General features: G+C 41.4%; 1 protein-coding gene across 1 annotated transcript in view; it reads right to left on the bottom strand.

The window, feature by feature from the left end:
* Adarb2 (adenosine deaminase RNA specific B2 (inactive)) overlaps positions 1 to 17,167 on the bottom strand; it is a 195,801-nt gene that overhangs the window by 29,502 nt on the left and 149,132 nt on the right. The window contains exon 7 of the mRNA XM_035441717.1: positions 14,922 to 15,090. Coding sequence (XP_035297608.1) covers positions 14,922 to 15,090 — 169 coding nt within the window. The remainder of the gene's footprint in view (positions 1 to 14,921; positions 15,091 to 17,167) is intronic.

Raw genomic sequence — 17,167 nt, 5'->3', positions numbered from 1 at the left:
AATTAAAGGGCATCAATAAATGACTTTGTTTTGGTCTGGGGATAGTTTTTTATTTTAAAAAGCCTAGATCAGAGATGATTGACAAGGGCCCTTTCTTTGAAATAAATATAACCCTGGGTGAAAGTTCTTACTTCTTCAAGCAGAAATGTCAGAAGTACTGTGAAAAACATTTTTTTTCATCCCCCAGACCTAAATTCATAGTAGAAAGTTCTGTGTGTCTACTACTTAAAGCAACACTGTGGTTTTCCCTCTAATGTGTTTAAAATGCAACCATGATTGGAGGCAGGCATTATGTAGCTAATTTCTTACATCATTGTTCTTTTTCATTAATTAACATTTTCCCACTGTTGGAGCAATTATTGTGGGACCTCCATGCTGTACATCTCTTTTGATGATTAATAAGGGGTCATTATATCTCTCTTCCTGAAGCAGTCAATTAACACAGAATTCTTTCCATTAATTACCGAATGTGTTTCTACCTGGAGAGCAATCTGCTCCAAGAACCGGTGACACCAATTGCTTTAAAAAGTTCTCTTTAAATTTTATTCCGAAAACACAAGCAATTTAGCTGGTGATATTAATCTGCCTCAGAAGCATCATGGTGAATGAGAAACATCTTTTAATCTCATGCAAGAAAAGGCAGCCATCTGGCTGGCAAGGATTTCAGGGAACCACTCTCCCCGTCTCCCTCTGTAAATGCAGGTCATTAAAGTAATGTGTTCATCTACATAAAACTCAAATGGAATATAAAAGGTAATATTTATATACAAACAATTTAGTCCTACGATTTAAACAGTCATTGGTTTTATGAAACATTTACTTTAGACTATCAGATTTGCATAACTTCATTTAAAAATATTGTGGTCATTTTCTAGAAGTCACACCAGTCTTCTCAGCAAAGAAAGGGCTGTCCTTGGATACATGCACTTTATTCCATTGTAAATATCAGAATGGGTTGAGACAAAGGGCCTGTCTGGAAGAAGTACATGTCCTCATTCCTGATGTTTCTGCTTCATTCTGAACTTTCACTACTATATGACATACCCACCGTGGTTCCGCTAATGCCCTCACTTTTCACTGGTGAGTTACAGATTGTCTACAAAGCTCGGGGGAGGAGTCCTGTGATATCCGAACTCTTCCTCGGAGGAGGAGTGTTGGTGGTTTTGAGTTGTGTTTGAGGAATTTGGCTCATTCCCTTGCATCTTTTCTTTGGTCATTTTATTATTTATTTATTTCTATTATTTTTTTCCACACAATATATTTTGGTCATGTTTTTTTCTCTCTCCTAACTCCTCTCAGGTCCTTTCCATCTCCATATATACCCAACCTCTTGTTCTTTCCCTCAAATATAAGTAAAACCAAAAAACTAAAATAAAAACAAGCAACAAAATAAGATAAATAAATGAAAAGCTAAGAAGAGATATAGCAGTATGATCAGTGGGTAAAGGTGTCTGCTGTCAAGCCTGGGGACCTGACTTTAATCCCTGGAACCCAAAGGTTGGAAGGGAAGTTGTCCTCTGACCCCCACATGTGCAGTATGACATGTTCAGGATGCCCCCCAATGAAATAAAAACAATGTAGTAAATATGTTTTAAAACAAATGCCAAGAATGTTTGTACACTCTTGTAGTTTAGTCCCAGTACTTGGGAAATGGAGGCAGGGGAATTGTGAGTTAGAGGCCAGCCTAGTCAAGACTCTACTTGATACAAACAAATAGCACCCCCATAAATATATAAGTAAACAAATAGAGAGATAGATACCGAGTAGGAATAAAACAGAATTGCTACCATGAAGTGTTTTAGACATATTCTTTTTGGATTTGGAGGTGGTGGGCAAGCATGCCAAGGAAAGGTTTGTAACAAAGGATGCCCAAAAAGTCTGCCAAGAGGTAACATCTAAAGCAAAGGGCTCTGGGCTACAGATGGCGCACAAGTGGAGCTTACAACTTTCAGTCTGTTGGTAAAATTTAGAAATTTCTTATCAATTAAAAGTAGAATAATATATAAATCTCCCTTGACAACAAGGCATCTTTTTCAAATATGCTAAGCCTCAGACCGTAAGATGAGAATTCCCATGAAGTGATATAGTAATTCTTGAGACCATCAAAGTATTGGCTTTGAACAAAACTTGTGGAACACATTTCAGTGTTCTGATTCCACTGGATTGTCTAAAGACAAATAACTTCTATATCTGGTTCCCCCTAATAACCTTTACAATAAAAAGAAAAATCAACCTCCTCTTTGCCTGGCTATAAGAGTTTAAACAAATTCAGCTAACACGATCAATAAAACCAAATGTCTCTCTGAATATGAACTGGAGAATCCTCAGCATTCTGGATTGAATGGAAAAATACCTCTCCTTTTGTTCAAATAGCTGATATGCCTGTAATGTTGACAGAGACAGAAATCCTATGCCTAGCTTTCAATATAGATAATCCCTAGATAAATATATTTTTGTCTGTTTGTCACTCACAGAAATACCACAGATAAATGGAGGAGAGATTTTAGAAAAGGTTGCCTTTCTTTAGCCAAGGGATGTCATCTCCTCACTGAATTTGAACTGTGACCTCCACGGTAGGGAGAAAATGATGAGACTCATTGTGTATGAGGCCCTCCACACAGGTGTGTGCCTTGAAGACAAAGAACATCCATTGGTGATGTGTATTTTGGACATTTTCTCTTTCTTCCTGTTATTTATAGCATCATGATGTGGTTCTGGAAAGATACAACTCTTTAGAATTGTAAATGTGCAGCGTGAGATCTTTCTAAAGATAAACACTTCTACTTTCTTCTGTGAGCCTGCTTTCTGAACAGAACACCACATCAATTGCAAACGTTTCCATGTTCTGTCTGAAGCCTGTGAAGGTCACACTGAGGGAACCAAGTAGTCATAATCTGCAGGTGATACTCAGAGACCTCGGTGGAACCATGCTCTTTAACTTAGCCCGCATACTGGACCAACTAGAAGCTTTAAGAACATGCCTTAGTTCTTGCCCTAGTTAGCTTTCTATTACTGTGGAAAAAAATATGATCAAAAGCAACTTGGGGAAGAAAGCATTCATTTCATCTTACAACTCCAAGTCACACGACATCATTGAGGGAACCCAGGGTAGGAACTCAGGCAGGAATCTGGAGATAGAAACTGAAGCTGAGAACACAGAGGAATGCTGCTTCCTGGCTTTCTACTCATGGCTGGCTCATTTACTTTTCTTATAGCACCCAGAACCACCTGTCCGGGAATGGTACAGCCCACAGTAGGATGGGAACTCTCATACCAAACATTAATCAAGGAAATGACCCATAGACATGCCTCTAGGCAAGTCTGTCTGATGGTAATTCCTTAATTGAGATCCCTTCTTCCTAGGTGACTAGTTTGTTAAGTTGTCACAAACTAAACAGTACAGTCTCCAAACACATTTTTATCTGATTGGTTGTCAGTCTAGACAAACCTGGGCATCATTTTTTTTTTTTTAAACTCTGGCCACCCTATTCCAATGTCATTCAACGCTGAAACTTTAGTTAATGAAAATTCTGGAGTAAAAAATGTCAGAGGAAATACAAACCCAGACTGGCCATTTGGGCCACCCTGGACCACTTCTTGCTGCTTCAAGCAATAGTCCACTCAGTGATCCTCTAGGTGTGGCACCTGAATGATGCAGGGCTGGGCACTTGAATGAAGCCCGGACTCTCAGTCCCCATCCTAGGCCTGCCAAATCAGAACCTCTGGAGTGGATTCAAGAAGTTGTCTTTTTAATGTCTTCTAGGTGATTTCAGTGCTGCTAGAGTTTGATATGTCCCTGTCTCCATTGGAATATGGCCACACTAGTACTGTCTCCTTCCCAAGCCATTGAAAGACTACAGGAAATAAATTTTCCATCCATCTTGGAGTTAAAACTTGCTTCCACCACCTATTTCCCTAATGTCACACCACTTTCCCCCCACCTTTATGAAGACAACTAATAATATGAAGCCAGAGTCACTTGGCCAATCTATTCTCAGTTGACTAACTACTGGTTTTTGTGGGTAAAGGAGAAGAAAGATAACCCATTGAGTCAGTAACAGGACTTCTAGGAGCTCATCCCATGGCTATACTCTAATAAAGTACCAGGGTATATGTATCAGGACAGTCTTTACAGGACAGTCATAAATGAAAAGCAAACCAAAGAAGACAAACAAAGACTGTCAATAATTATCTTTCCTTTTACTATAGAACTGATTTAATAATCATAGTATACTCACAGAAAGAAAAGATATAATATTCACACTGTTTACCTTATTGCTTGTGCTACAAATCACTACGTCCCTGTCAAGGGCTCCTCTTGAGTGCCCCACCTGCCCTCTTGGCTTTCTTTATGTACCTTCTCCCATGTGGATGAATCACATCCAACTGACCACCTGCATATTGCCTCCTGCCAGTCATTTATTAGGACATCTAGGACTGTTTTAGAGTGTGCTAGCTCACTCTCTAGCTTTCTTTGTACTTCTATGGTATTCTTACTCATTGATCTAGATAGTTACTTTTATTTTATAGAACTGGGCTTCCCAGCACTCTGCTGTTTCCACATTTCTGAGCAGAGTCCTGGAGACCAGGAGCCACCTGTGTCTCTGGGGATAGCAATCTGGCCATTCTGGCCACCTCAGTGGGTGGTTGCAGTAGTAACAGGATTGGTAGGCGCGACACTGTCCTTGATTTGTTGTTGTTGCTTTGGTGTTTGGTAAGTATCACCCATTCTATCACTCTGTTTTTATCATGAGAGACCATACAAAACTTACTTAAGTCCTGTTGTAAAAATTGCCATGAACTCTCTGTGAAAGAATGTGTACAAAGGTTTTTGAGGCAAGTAGAGTGGCACACGATTGTTAATCTCAGTCTTTTGGGAGGTTGATGTGGGGTGATCATGAGTTCAAGAACAATTGGGTTATAAGGAAAGTTCCAATCCACCCTAGGCTATATAGAGAGACCCTGTCTCAAAAAGGGGGTGGGGGATGCTGGAGTGTAGCTCAGTGATATTGTACTTGTTTTGTTTGTATGCATGAAGTCCTGCACTGAATCTCCAAGTACTGTCCTCTCAAACAAATACGGGATGAGCAAATGGCACATCGTCTTCTTTTGAATTTTGTGGAGTTGATAATGTGCTACGGAGGAGGAGCTTGCCAATAAGTCAATAAGTACTGTTCTTTAAGGGCCTATGTACAGAGAAGAGGGAGCTGCTTGGAGTGAATGTGGAATAACAAGTGTTTGCCTGGAAGGTGAGCATCCCATTCACTGTCAGACTCTAAGTCTGACAGTCTGACAGATGCCTGATTCTCCAGAAAACAGCTATCATTCATATATATATATATATATATATATATATATATATATATATTTCATTTTTTTAATGGAGAAAGTTTAAATTTATTTAAAGTGACATTGTGATCAATAACCAGGTCCAGGCACTTAAAATTAGAAGCCATATCTAAAGGAACATTAGTTCCAGAAGATTTAGATTTGCATAAACTGTTCAATGTCTGCTTCACAGAGACAAAAACTGCTTTGGTTTCCCCATTCTTTAAGGAGGCTGTGCCTGTGACAGTGGCTGCTCAGAGTATGAAAGCAAGCCATCCCCACACACATGGATGTGATGGTTACACAGCTTTCACCTGTTATTCTAACCACTGCAGGTTGGTGACATACTATTTAACTTTAATTTTGTGGTTTTAAAGGTCAGTTTTCACTGATGAGGTGAAAACTTTCTGTAGATCCACTCAGTCTTCAAGGGTGTTGTTAGAGCCTGGATTTTCGGAACATAGTTTACTGTAATTTTTATCTGGCATCATGGTTTTCTAGATTTAAGCTAAATGAGTGATTTTTTTTCTCTCATGATGTTGTATTGTGTTCCAAAGGCATCCGTAGCAAACAACTGCATCCACAGGGCCCCAAACCATAGAAGCACACCTCTTATGGTTCTGGGGATCAGAGATCTGAAATCACCTTGTCAACCTGCCTGGCCATAAGTTCCCTGGAGGCTCTGGGGAGGATCCATCCTCACCTATTCCAGCTGCTGGTGGCAATTGTTGGTGCTCTTGCATTGTGTCTGCACCAGTCCAAACTCTGCTTTCTGCCATGAGTATTCTGTGCCTGTCCCACATTTTCTCGTCCCACATTTTCTCTGCCTGTCTTTTACAAGGACACATATGGTTGCACTAAGAAGCCATCTGAGGTAGGATACATGCCTCCATTAGTCTCCCTGACTTAATTCTGCCATTTAAAGTTGGAGTCACAGGTTCTGGAATGACACAGATCTTTAGAGGTGTCTATTTAGCCACCTGCATGCCAGATGATTCCATCTTGCCCTTTGTCCTTTTTTGAGAAGCCACAGATCCCACCTAGGAAATCTGCCATCTAGAGCAAAGTATTTGTACAATGGTTTGTTTTGTGGGGGAGCACTCTTCGTAGTAGTAATGACCTGGAAAACACAGCAGGCCTCCAGCGACAGGGAGTAAAGCAGCTGATGGCATAAATACTAGCAGTAATACACTCACATTAAAGCGCTTGTTATTTTAACAAAGAGCCATGGTTGTAGTTTTGAGGAACAGCTTGCAAGCCAACTGGTACACACAACAAAATCCTAGCTGTAGGAAAAAATGTAAGTTCAGAAAAAGATTAACAGGAACATAGTAGAGTCAGCTACTGCTCTCTGTGACAGTTAGAATATTAGCTGACATTTCTTACATTTTCCTCATTTTTCTTTACTATATTTCTCATTCATTGAGCTACTCACTGTGTAGTCCAGGTTGGCCTTGAATTCCCTTAGTAGCCTAGGCTTTTCTCAAAATTATGGGGTCTTCCTGCCTCATCTCCTAGAGAACTGAGGTTGAAAAGTACATGTATATGCCTTGACATTTTCTTGAGTCAACCTCTTGATGTGGGGGATTTTAAATTATTATTATTTCTATTATTATTAATATTTCCAATGCTGGGGATGGAACCCAAATCCTGAATATCAGGCAAATGCTCTATCACTAAACTGTAATCCTAGCCATTGATTCCACAGGATAGGGTCTCTCTATATAGTTCAAGATGGCCTTGATCTTGGGATCCTTCAGGCCCAGTCTTCCAAGTGCTAGGATTACAGGGATACTTAGGCCCAAGATTTAGTTCTGTTTCTGTGAAAGCTGTCACTCATAAGGGGTTAGTTCTACCTACTTAGAACTTGTGAGTTAGCCTTTGTGTATATGATGTAGTTTAACATAGGGTTTTAGCTAAAATACTTGTTTTGATTTCTTTTTATGTATATGTGTCTATGTCAGTGTTTCTATGTGAGTCAGTGTGTATGTGTGTGTGTAGACGCTACATATACATACATATAAAGAAAAGTATGCTGGATGGAGAGTAATGGGTAAGGTCCCCCCTCCTAACATATGAACTGACTCCTTTATAACAGAGAAATACATTCATTGGATGCTTTCTAGAGGAGCATTAATTTCTCATGAAAAAGAATCATGAAATGAGTCTTCAAGGGGATTGGTTGATGCTCCAATGAGGTTCTCATCCCTTGATAAGGAATTAGAACCATCAGAGTGGTCCATAATTAGAGCTACTACTGTGTACCTTGGGGACTAACTGTCTTTGTATCGACAAAAGGAAGGATGGAGTTCCAGTGAAAGTTCCAAACTCTAGACAGAAGAAAGAATACTTTCAGACATTAGCTGATAGGCAACTAAAGGTATTTTGTGCTGTGCTATTTTATGGTTCATGATAAGCACTACAGAAATTTCAAGCTTTCTGTATCATTTTCTTGTTTTCCTGTAAACTGATCATACCACTATCATTGCAAAATGAAATCAATTTTTACTCATAAAAATTCTGTACCAAAAGAATGGCTGTTATTACTTAGCAATACTATCATGTAGGTACCATAGATCACAAATAAGGAAGCCCAAGTAATACTTTTGATCTGCATGTGGGAAATGATACAGTTGTATAATTGTTTGGATCCTTGGATACATCAGACTCCAGTTCATTTTTTCTTTAATATTTCAGGGAATTTTCAAAGCGAATCACAGATTTGTCTAGTGGATTCATTTTCCCCAACTTAATTAGGAACACCATTTTATTGTTTTTTTTTTTGTTCATCTTAACATGTGAAAGTCACAAGAAATAAAGGGTGAGAAAAAGTCATCTAGACTCATTTTTTAATAATGTTCAAACAACTGCATTTTAAGAGAGAGATATGTAAGACTGAACTTCAAGGTAAGACTGATTTTCTTAATTGGTAGGTTTAACACCTCCCTAAAATCTATAGGCAGCAAAAATAATGTATTGGCTTTGGTGAGAAGATTACAATCTTTTAGAATACCAGTTTTCAAGTGTTGGAGAGATGGCTTAGTTGTCAAAGGTGCTTGCAAGAGCCTGAGTTCAGGTCCCCAGCAGCCACATAAAAAGCTGGATACAGGGCACATGTCTGTAATTCTACTGCTGTGGAGGCAGAAACAGGTGGCTCTTTGGGCTTACTGTCTACCCAGTTGAGATGAATTGGTGAGCTCTAGGTTTGGTGAGAGACCCTGTTTTGAAAAATAATGTGGGGAGTGATTGAAGAATACACCAGACCTTGGCCTCTGCTTTTCGCATTCACACACGCACATGTGCACATGTCATTGAATGTACACGCATACACACATATGAAGATGTAACACACCATGCCACCTACACTACTATGATACACACAACAAAATACTAGTTTCTATACCATACTCAATTGTGTTGTGCATATTAATGTTTTATAACTTGAATTTTCTGACAAAGGAAGAGATTTCAGTCATTTATTTAGCTAGCAGATATTCACCAGCCATTGACCCCATGCATACCACTTGGTACTGTTTGAGAGTCATTGTGACTTAACGCGATGCAGTTGGTTAGTCAGAACCTGGGCTTTTCTCTTCCTCTTGATTCTCCCCATGATGTTTCAAATGTCTTCTTAATATAAGTCTTAGTAGTACTTATACCATTAACCAATGAGTTGGTTCCTTGAAGCTAGTGGAATCACATAGCGGGACTAACCGTCTGAATCTTGGCCAGAGTAACTCCATCTTGCAGCAATCTGGGCACACCATCTTTCCCATGGCTAGGCAGTATTTACTGATAGCAGCAGAAATCACTGATAAGGACAAGATGGAGCACTTATAAACATGCCTTTCCCAGAGTCTGGTTTTGTTTATGCCTTATGTTGCTTGAGTCTATAGTTACCACTACTGCTGTAACACTAAGTAGCACTCTGCATCCAGCTTTTGTCAATTCTGCAGTGGATTTAGGCCCATATAAAATAGGAATTTGGTAGATGGGGGTTTGGAGTGGAGTGGAGATTTAGCTGTTCATAGCTGCCCACACTCTATTGCAACCCTAATAAACCCATTTTACCCCAAGGATGAATTTGGACAAATCACTTTCAGTTGTTGGTGCTATCCCTTTGGAGTCAGTGGCTAGTTTTACATCTCCCCAGAAAAGTCACAACACATCAGTAACCAGGACAATCACAGAGCAGTGTCTGCCAGTCTTGGGCTAGCGTTTTCATTCACTGTAAACTTCCTTTCAGCTTAGTAAGGCACTCTGAGAACGTGCTAATGGGAGATCTGAAGGTGTCTGGCCTTGTGTAATACCTCAGCCTCTCACTGATTGGTGTTTCTCACCCCACTTCCTGACTCTCTCTCCTTCTTTCATAAACTTGGTGACTTCTATACGCAGGCAGTGATTGGGATGCTGAATGCATTGTGTGATAAAGACTTAGTGTTGGAGAGATGCTCGGTTGGTAAAATGCTTGCTGCTTAGACATAAAGACCTGAACCCACATAAAAACAAAAGCAGATATGGCAGTGTGTGCCTGGAACACCAGCACTGGGGGATGGCAGAAGCAGGAGGACGTCTGGCTAGTCAGTTTAGTGAAACCAGGGAATTCCAGGCTCAGTGACATCTCAAAAAAGAAAGAAAGGAAAAATAAAGGTAGAAAAGTGATTGAGAAAGACATCTAATGTGTTGTAGGCTATAGGGCCAACTGTGTTCTCACAGTATTTTATAGACTATGTTTCCTGTGCTTTTGTGTACTCAGCCTCACTCTCCTGAGCACTGAATGTCTATAATCCATTTGGTTAGAAAGTTTCATCTGTGCTTGTGTGTGAAGGCCCTCTGTTTTGAGCATTATTTAAGCCCCAGGTTGAAATTTTGTTTTTGTACAGGCTAGAAAACAGATGAACACATATATTATCAGATTGTCTCTTTGTGATTGCCTTTGTACAAAGAATGCACACTGCAGATGCTTATGGTCTTGAACCATTATCATAACATATGTTCCTACTCAAAAGTGGCAAATGTGTCTCTGCTCTGAAATAGCTCATGTATGAACACTCACATCCGTATCTTATGCTCAGGGTTGGCTGTGGAGGAGCCAAAGGACTTCCATGCCAAAAGAAGCATTTCTATGCCAGTTGTTTTAGCCTTATCCAGACAGCACTGTTTAGATAGTGGGTGTATTATTTCTGTGACTGTTATGGTCATCACTGCCCTGTCCTCATCATCATTACCGATTACAGCACTGTTTATCAAGAGCCATCATGTGCATCTCACTGTGACAGACACCATGCAAATCAAGTGACATCAATGATCCCATGAAGGTCAAGCCCAGACACAAGCAGCAGCATTAGGTACTGCAACCATGCCATTTCAGGGTAGGAGGCAGGGTGTGTGACAGGATGTGATATGAGGAGGGTAAGGCTGCAACTTTCCCAGAATTCCCTGCACGGCAGGGAAAGGAAATGATAGCACACTAGATGGTGAGAAGAGGTGAAGCTAAGCAGTTAGTGTGAGCCTCAGAACTCATTGGTTGAGGAGTGTGTGTGGAGCAGTAATGAGATGGGGGGAGGAAGGTGAGGGGAAAAGGATGGAGGGATGGGGGCAAGAAAAGGAGAGAGGCAGAATATTCTGAGACAGAGGGAGAGAGACAAGTACAGAGAGTGACAGACAGAGGAAGAATCAGAGAGGGTGCTAGACATAAAGATACAGAGATTGACAGACAAGGGACAGAGACATCAAGAAAGACGGAGGAAGAGAGAAGAGACTGGCAGGACAAGAGAAAGTAAGGTAGGCAGAAGAGAAAGTGAAGTTCAGAAGGAGGAAACTGGGAGGTGACCTCAAGAGTGTGAGGACGTCTCTAAGCCCTGGCCTCCATCACACCCCTCTGTCTCCTCCTACTGTTGCTACATCTGGCAAGGAGGAGCTAAGTAGGTGGATGGTGTGAATTGGTGGTGTGAACCCACCCGGTGCCAGGGGATTGATTCCTGGTCTGTCTGTAGCCAGCAGGGGCAGAGACATTACTGTTTCCCTCAGCCTTTTCTTCTTAAAACAAAATGCCAGAAGCCAGATATGGTGACTTATGTACCTAGGAGCTGAGACAGGAGGATCACTGCGAGTGATGCAAGTTTGGGCTTCAGAGTGAGTTCTGGCACAGGTTGTGCTAGATGGTATGGCCCTGTTTCAAAAACACCGAGAAAAAGCTGTGCTACTGCACAACTTAAAACCTAGTGCCCAGGAAGCCAAGGCAGGTGAGACCCTGAATTCAAGACCAGCTTGGTGTCTACACAGATGGAGTTTCAGAAACAGCCAGGGGTGTACAGAAAGGTTTTCTCTAAAAATATAAAATCCAGGTCAAACCAAATAAACACATAAAACCCCCTAAATTACTAAGACTACAACTACCACAGCATCACCACCACCACAGCATCACCACCACCACCACCACCACAGCATCACCACCACAGCATCACCACCACCACCACCACAGCATCACCACAACCATAGCATCACCACCACCACCACACCACAGCATCACCACAACCATAGCATCACCACCACCACCACCACCATCACCACCACCACCACCACCACCACCACCACCACACACCACCACCACCACCACAGCATCACCACCACCACCACAGCATCACCACCACCGCAACAGCATCACCACAGCATCACCACCACCACAACAGCATCACCACCACCACCACAGCATCACCACCACCACCACCACAACAGCACAACACTACCACTACTACACTACCACCACAACAACCCTACCACCACAACAACCCTACCACCACCACCACCACCACAACAACAACAACAATAACAGCTACAACAAAAACTACCAAGAGAAAACAGTCTAGAATGTTTTTTCATCCAGGACATCATTTGATTATCCTCAGAGATGATATAACATGGACTTCTGCCTTTTTTTTTAGGGGATTTTATTAAAAAGATAAAGCCCTGTCTTATGAGCATTATTATCAATAGACTTGCCAGCAACCAATATAAGGTGGGTTTTGTAGGCCCTGTTTAATTTACTGTCTATTGATGTTAAGATCCCAGAGACAAGATTTCATTTCTGTAGCATTAATTTACTTCATTTTTCTGGAGAGCCATAGAATTAACTTAGAAAACTAGCATTGTCTGAGGGTATCAAGAGGATTTTTGTTAAAGTGAAAATTGCTGCTTTTTCCCCCTTTCACTCCAAGAGCAGATGAAAATATTGTAAAGAGGAATACATTTTCTCTTCAAAGATGAGCTGTTTGAAGACTATAGGTTGTTCCCTGCGATGCAGAAATCAGAGCTTTGATTTACGGTCATTTAGCCCTCTCCTTGTTCTGCCAAGCCAGGGGCAATCAAAGCCAGGGCCTAAATAGGACTGTTTTTCTATAGCTACTTGGTAATTTCCCATGAGAATTTGGAATCACTGTTGATACAGGCTCACGTTTTCTCAGTCCTGTAGCCCCAGAATCCTCAGAGTAGGGCAGAGAAGGAGTCCTGGGATGCTGGCTTCTGGACTTTGGGGTGACACTTTTACTTCAGTATACTGTTTGGTGTCTGATGTCCCTACATTGAAATGTGAGCAGAACTTAAGCCTCATCACCCCCTGACTTTGTGTTCTCTTTAGTAGAGTGAAAGACATCCAGTAGAGCAGTCCTTCAGGGTACAGAACTTAATGTAGCTCAGTTGGTTCACGTACCTTTGTTGAGCACAGAGGACACATCAAGTCTTCTATAGGTACTAGTAACACAGCCTGTGCCTCCTGAGGTTTTGACTTACTGGGGGATATCTTGGGGTTGTGGGAGACAGCTTGTCTTAGACTCTAGATCCTATATTGGTGATAGGAAGCTGAGGACTTTGTGTGTAAGACACTTCCTGCTTTAGATGACACACTCAGCTTTCCTTGGGTCCTTGGCCTTGATTTTCCCTTTAGCCTTCCCAGCCCTTCTCCCTTCTCCATTCCTTCCAAGACTAGGATTCTCATTTCTGAACTAGCTGCAGTTGCAAACACACCTACGTAGGAAAATTTAGGGGCAGCAAAACTGTTGGAATTTTTGGGTGTGTGCTTGTTTAGAGACTACATTAACCTAGGATGGTCAGTTCTCCTACCCCTCCACTTAGTGTACAGACCAGTACACTTATCATGGATTCCAAACGAGCTTCTGATTCATTCAGTTTTAAAGATTTTATTTATTATTTATTTATGTGTGTGCATGCTTGAGTCTAGTGTGTGTGTGTGTGTGTGTGTGTGTGTGTGTGTGTGTGTGTGTGTGTGTGTTTATAAATGTGTATACATGGCTGCACATGTCTGTGCTTCCTTAGAGACCAGAAGATGTAAGATCCCTTGGAATTGGAGTTACAGGCCTTTGCAGTACTCTTAGCTTTTTTGTGGGCACTGGAATCAGAACTCCAGTTCTCATAATTTTGCACCAAGCCATGTCTCCAACGCACTCTGATTCTCTCTTCTAGCCATCTTATGTTATGGTTGGGGTGGCTTGGGACTTTATGACTCTTTCAGACAAATTCAGGCTGCTATGACCCTTTACCTCAATGCACACATTATAAGTATTTTCCAGACATGGTTTATGGAACTGTTCCTGCAGTGGGTGGCATCTTTGTGTATCAGAACTGAGGTGAGCAGGGGGCAGGGAGTGGATCTTGGGCATGATGATGAGGCTAAGGAAAGCTGGGTGACTCACACCCAGCTTGGGCCTTTCTCAACTAGCAGGAGTCTGTGTAGGATGCCAAGATGCCCTTCCTGCAAATTACATCTCCTTCTGTTCACTTCGATGCTGAGGCTGCTCCTCCATGAGAACAGCCCGTGGAGGTGTCTGAAAAACCTCTAGTGCAAAGTAAAAGATGTGGCAGAGAAAAACCCTCTTTGCTCCACACTCAGTCCCTGGCAGCGATCACAGCATCCAGAGATGGCAGATCTAAACTCGTTTTTTTTTTCTCATAAAAATAACTATTACAATTTACATTGCAACAGAAGGAAAATTAATCCTTTGGTCAGACATTCTGAATGTTTGCTGCGGCAACATGAATTTGCTAGGCATGTACATTCAAAAGGTGCTTTTTCCTCAAGCACACGCTATGACAAATATGGATGGGCAGGGACTGGGGCCATGGCTTCATTGGTAAAGTTCTTGCTGTTCAATAGTAAGGATCTGAATTTGACATCTCAGAACCCACATAAAGGTTCAGTGTGGTGGTGTGTGCTTACAATCCCAATGCTGGGGAGTCAGAGACAGGCAAATTCCTGGGGTTCACTGGTCATCCATTCTAGCCCAATTGGTGAACTCCAAGTTCAGGGACAAGACTCCATCTCAAACAGTAAGATAGAGAATGACTGAGGAAGGCACTGAGCATTGGATTCTGGTCTTCAAATGCCCCCACATGTGTGCACTTACACAACATGTATACACACATGAGGCCAATGCCTCAGGCACCTGAGTCATTGATGACAAACACTGTGTTTCTTTGGGTAGGTTCAATACTAAGGTCTAGCTTGGACCTGCTGATTTGCTGTCCTCATTGAGGTCTATAGCTGATTTTTGAAACAGAACAGCTAACTGGGCTCTTACCTGGCAATCTTGTCTGTGCAGGACATGGTGACTAGCTGCTCCCCCAGCAGGATGCCATCCCACGTCTGGACTGCACTGGGGCCCCGAACAGGGACTGTCCCTTCCCCAGACTCAATCTTGGTACGCAGGTGGCCTCGGAACTTCCTAACGATGTGTTTGGTGCTGTTCACTAGGAAAGAAGAAGTGACCATGAAAGATGGCAGGAACAGTGGTCCAGAGACACAGGGTTTATTTGTGGAGGCGGAGGAAGGAAGTGTGATAAAGTTAAGCAGCCTAGGCACAGGAGGCAAGTCTTAGAAGTGAAGGCAGGGTGGAATTTACTTTTTTCAATAGTGAAATGGTTAAGATCTGGGCTGCAGATTTAGCCTGGGGTTGGCCAGATATTCTGTGAAGGGCAGAGGGCAAACGTCTGAGACTCTGTGGGATCACACTGTCTCCATTTACCCCTTTTTCAGTGCACAAAGCCATCATTGGGTTGATTTGTCAAAGAATGTCTAACACTCAATTTTCGGACATGAAAATTTAAATGTGTAATTTTTAATAAGTTGTGAATCACAGTCAGATCACAATATCTATAGTTTCTGAATTTGTGGATTCAACCAACTGAGTTTCAAAACATTTGGTTCAAAAATTGCAATCTGTCCTTGTTATTATTCCCTAAGTGATATAGTGCAGCAGTCATTTTTTATCATATCTACATTGTATTAGGTATTATAAGTAACCTAGCAGTGATTTAGAGCTTATGGGAAGCTGTGATGGGTTATGTGCAAACACCACAGCAATTTTATAAGGGATTGGAGATGCCTCTGTGGGGAGTCCTGAACAATCCCCAGGAATACCCAAGGATATTGTATTTTTCTTTTCAATTTTTCTGATTTGTTTAAAATAAACTTTACCAAACATTTAAGGATATAACAGAACCAGTTTTACATAAACTTTTCTAGAAAACAAAAAGGGAAGACTACTTCCCAGCTCAAGGTTTACATGGATACAACCCAGAGGGGTAATTGTGAGAGAGAAAGTCATAGACCAATATGCCTCGTGTATGTAGATTCTAAAGAAACTTTTACAAATCACATGCAATCCTACAGGAGGGATAATTGCTCATGGTCAAGGAGGCTTAGCTCAGAAATGTCTTTTCACTTCTTTTCCAGCCACTAACAAATATAAAGCCATGCCTAATTTTCAGGTCATTAGAAACAGGTGTTACATGGGTTTTGCCTCTCAAGCTGGCTAAATTTTAATCCTGGTGTCACTACTTACTAGCTGTGTACTTACTAGCTGTGTAATTGGGAAAGCTACTTAAAGTCACTATGACATGGTTACTTCCTCTTAAAATAGGCTCTTCAATGGTGCTTAGCTACTAGGCTGTAAGGGTTGGGAAAGCCAGCAGGTCTGAGAAGGTTGGTGAAGTCTAGATGTCCACTAGCTGTTATGGTGTTCCTGCCGGGTTTTGCAGCCACCTCAGAGCCCCAAATAAACACTTGGATGCTGTATTAGTTACAATACTGTTGGCCAATGGCTTGGACTTCTTATTGGCTAACTCTGTCTTAATTATTAACCAATCTCTATTAATCTAAGTATTTCCATGTGGTCTTATCTTACCGGAGAAAGAGTCTGGACTTGTTACTCCTCTCACGTCCTACATGATGACTGACTCTGCCTAAACTTCCCAGAATCCTCTTTGTCTCCTCATCCCACCTATCATATGCCTCATTGGCCACAGTGCTTTATTCATCAACCAATAAGAGAAACATATGTGCAGAAGACATCCCCATCAAGGGGCAGAGGAACGAATAAAGAAAATGTAGTACAGACATGCAATGGAAGTTCATGCAGCTATGAGAAAGAAGTACATTTTTCCTTTTCAGGAAAGTAGATGCAACTGGAGGTCATAATTATGATAATTAATATTGACTGGTTCTGGTATCAATTAAAAGACAAGCACACACACATTCATTATCTCTCTGTTCTTATTATGAGTGTGACCAGCTGCTTCAAGTTCCTCCCCCCAACTTTCTTGCAGTGAAGGACTGGAACCAGGAGTTATAGGTTGAACAAAGCTTTCCTCCCTTGAAGTTGCTTTTATCACCTCAGTAGGAAGTGAAACTAGAACAGTTGTGTTAAACAAAACAAGCCAGATTCCCAACAAATATTGTGTGTTTCCTCTTATATGCAGAATCCAGATCTAAAAAATTTATATAGCTCATGGAAATAGAAAGGGGTTATGAGGTGGTGATGTGGGG

This window comes from Cricetulus griseus, chromosome 3 (genome assembly GCF_003668045.3).
Source record: "Cricetulus griseus strain 17A/GY chromosome 3, alternate assembly CriGri-PICRH-1.0, whole genome shotgun sequence".
NCBI lineage: Eukaryota > Metazoa > Chordata > Mammalia > Rodentia > Cricetidae > Cricetulus > Cricetulus griseus.
The sequence above is the reverse complement of the archived record's forward strand: the minus strand, read 5'-3'. Positions and strand labels throughout refer to the sequence as shown.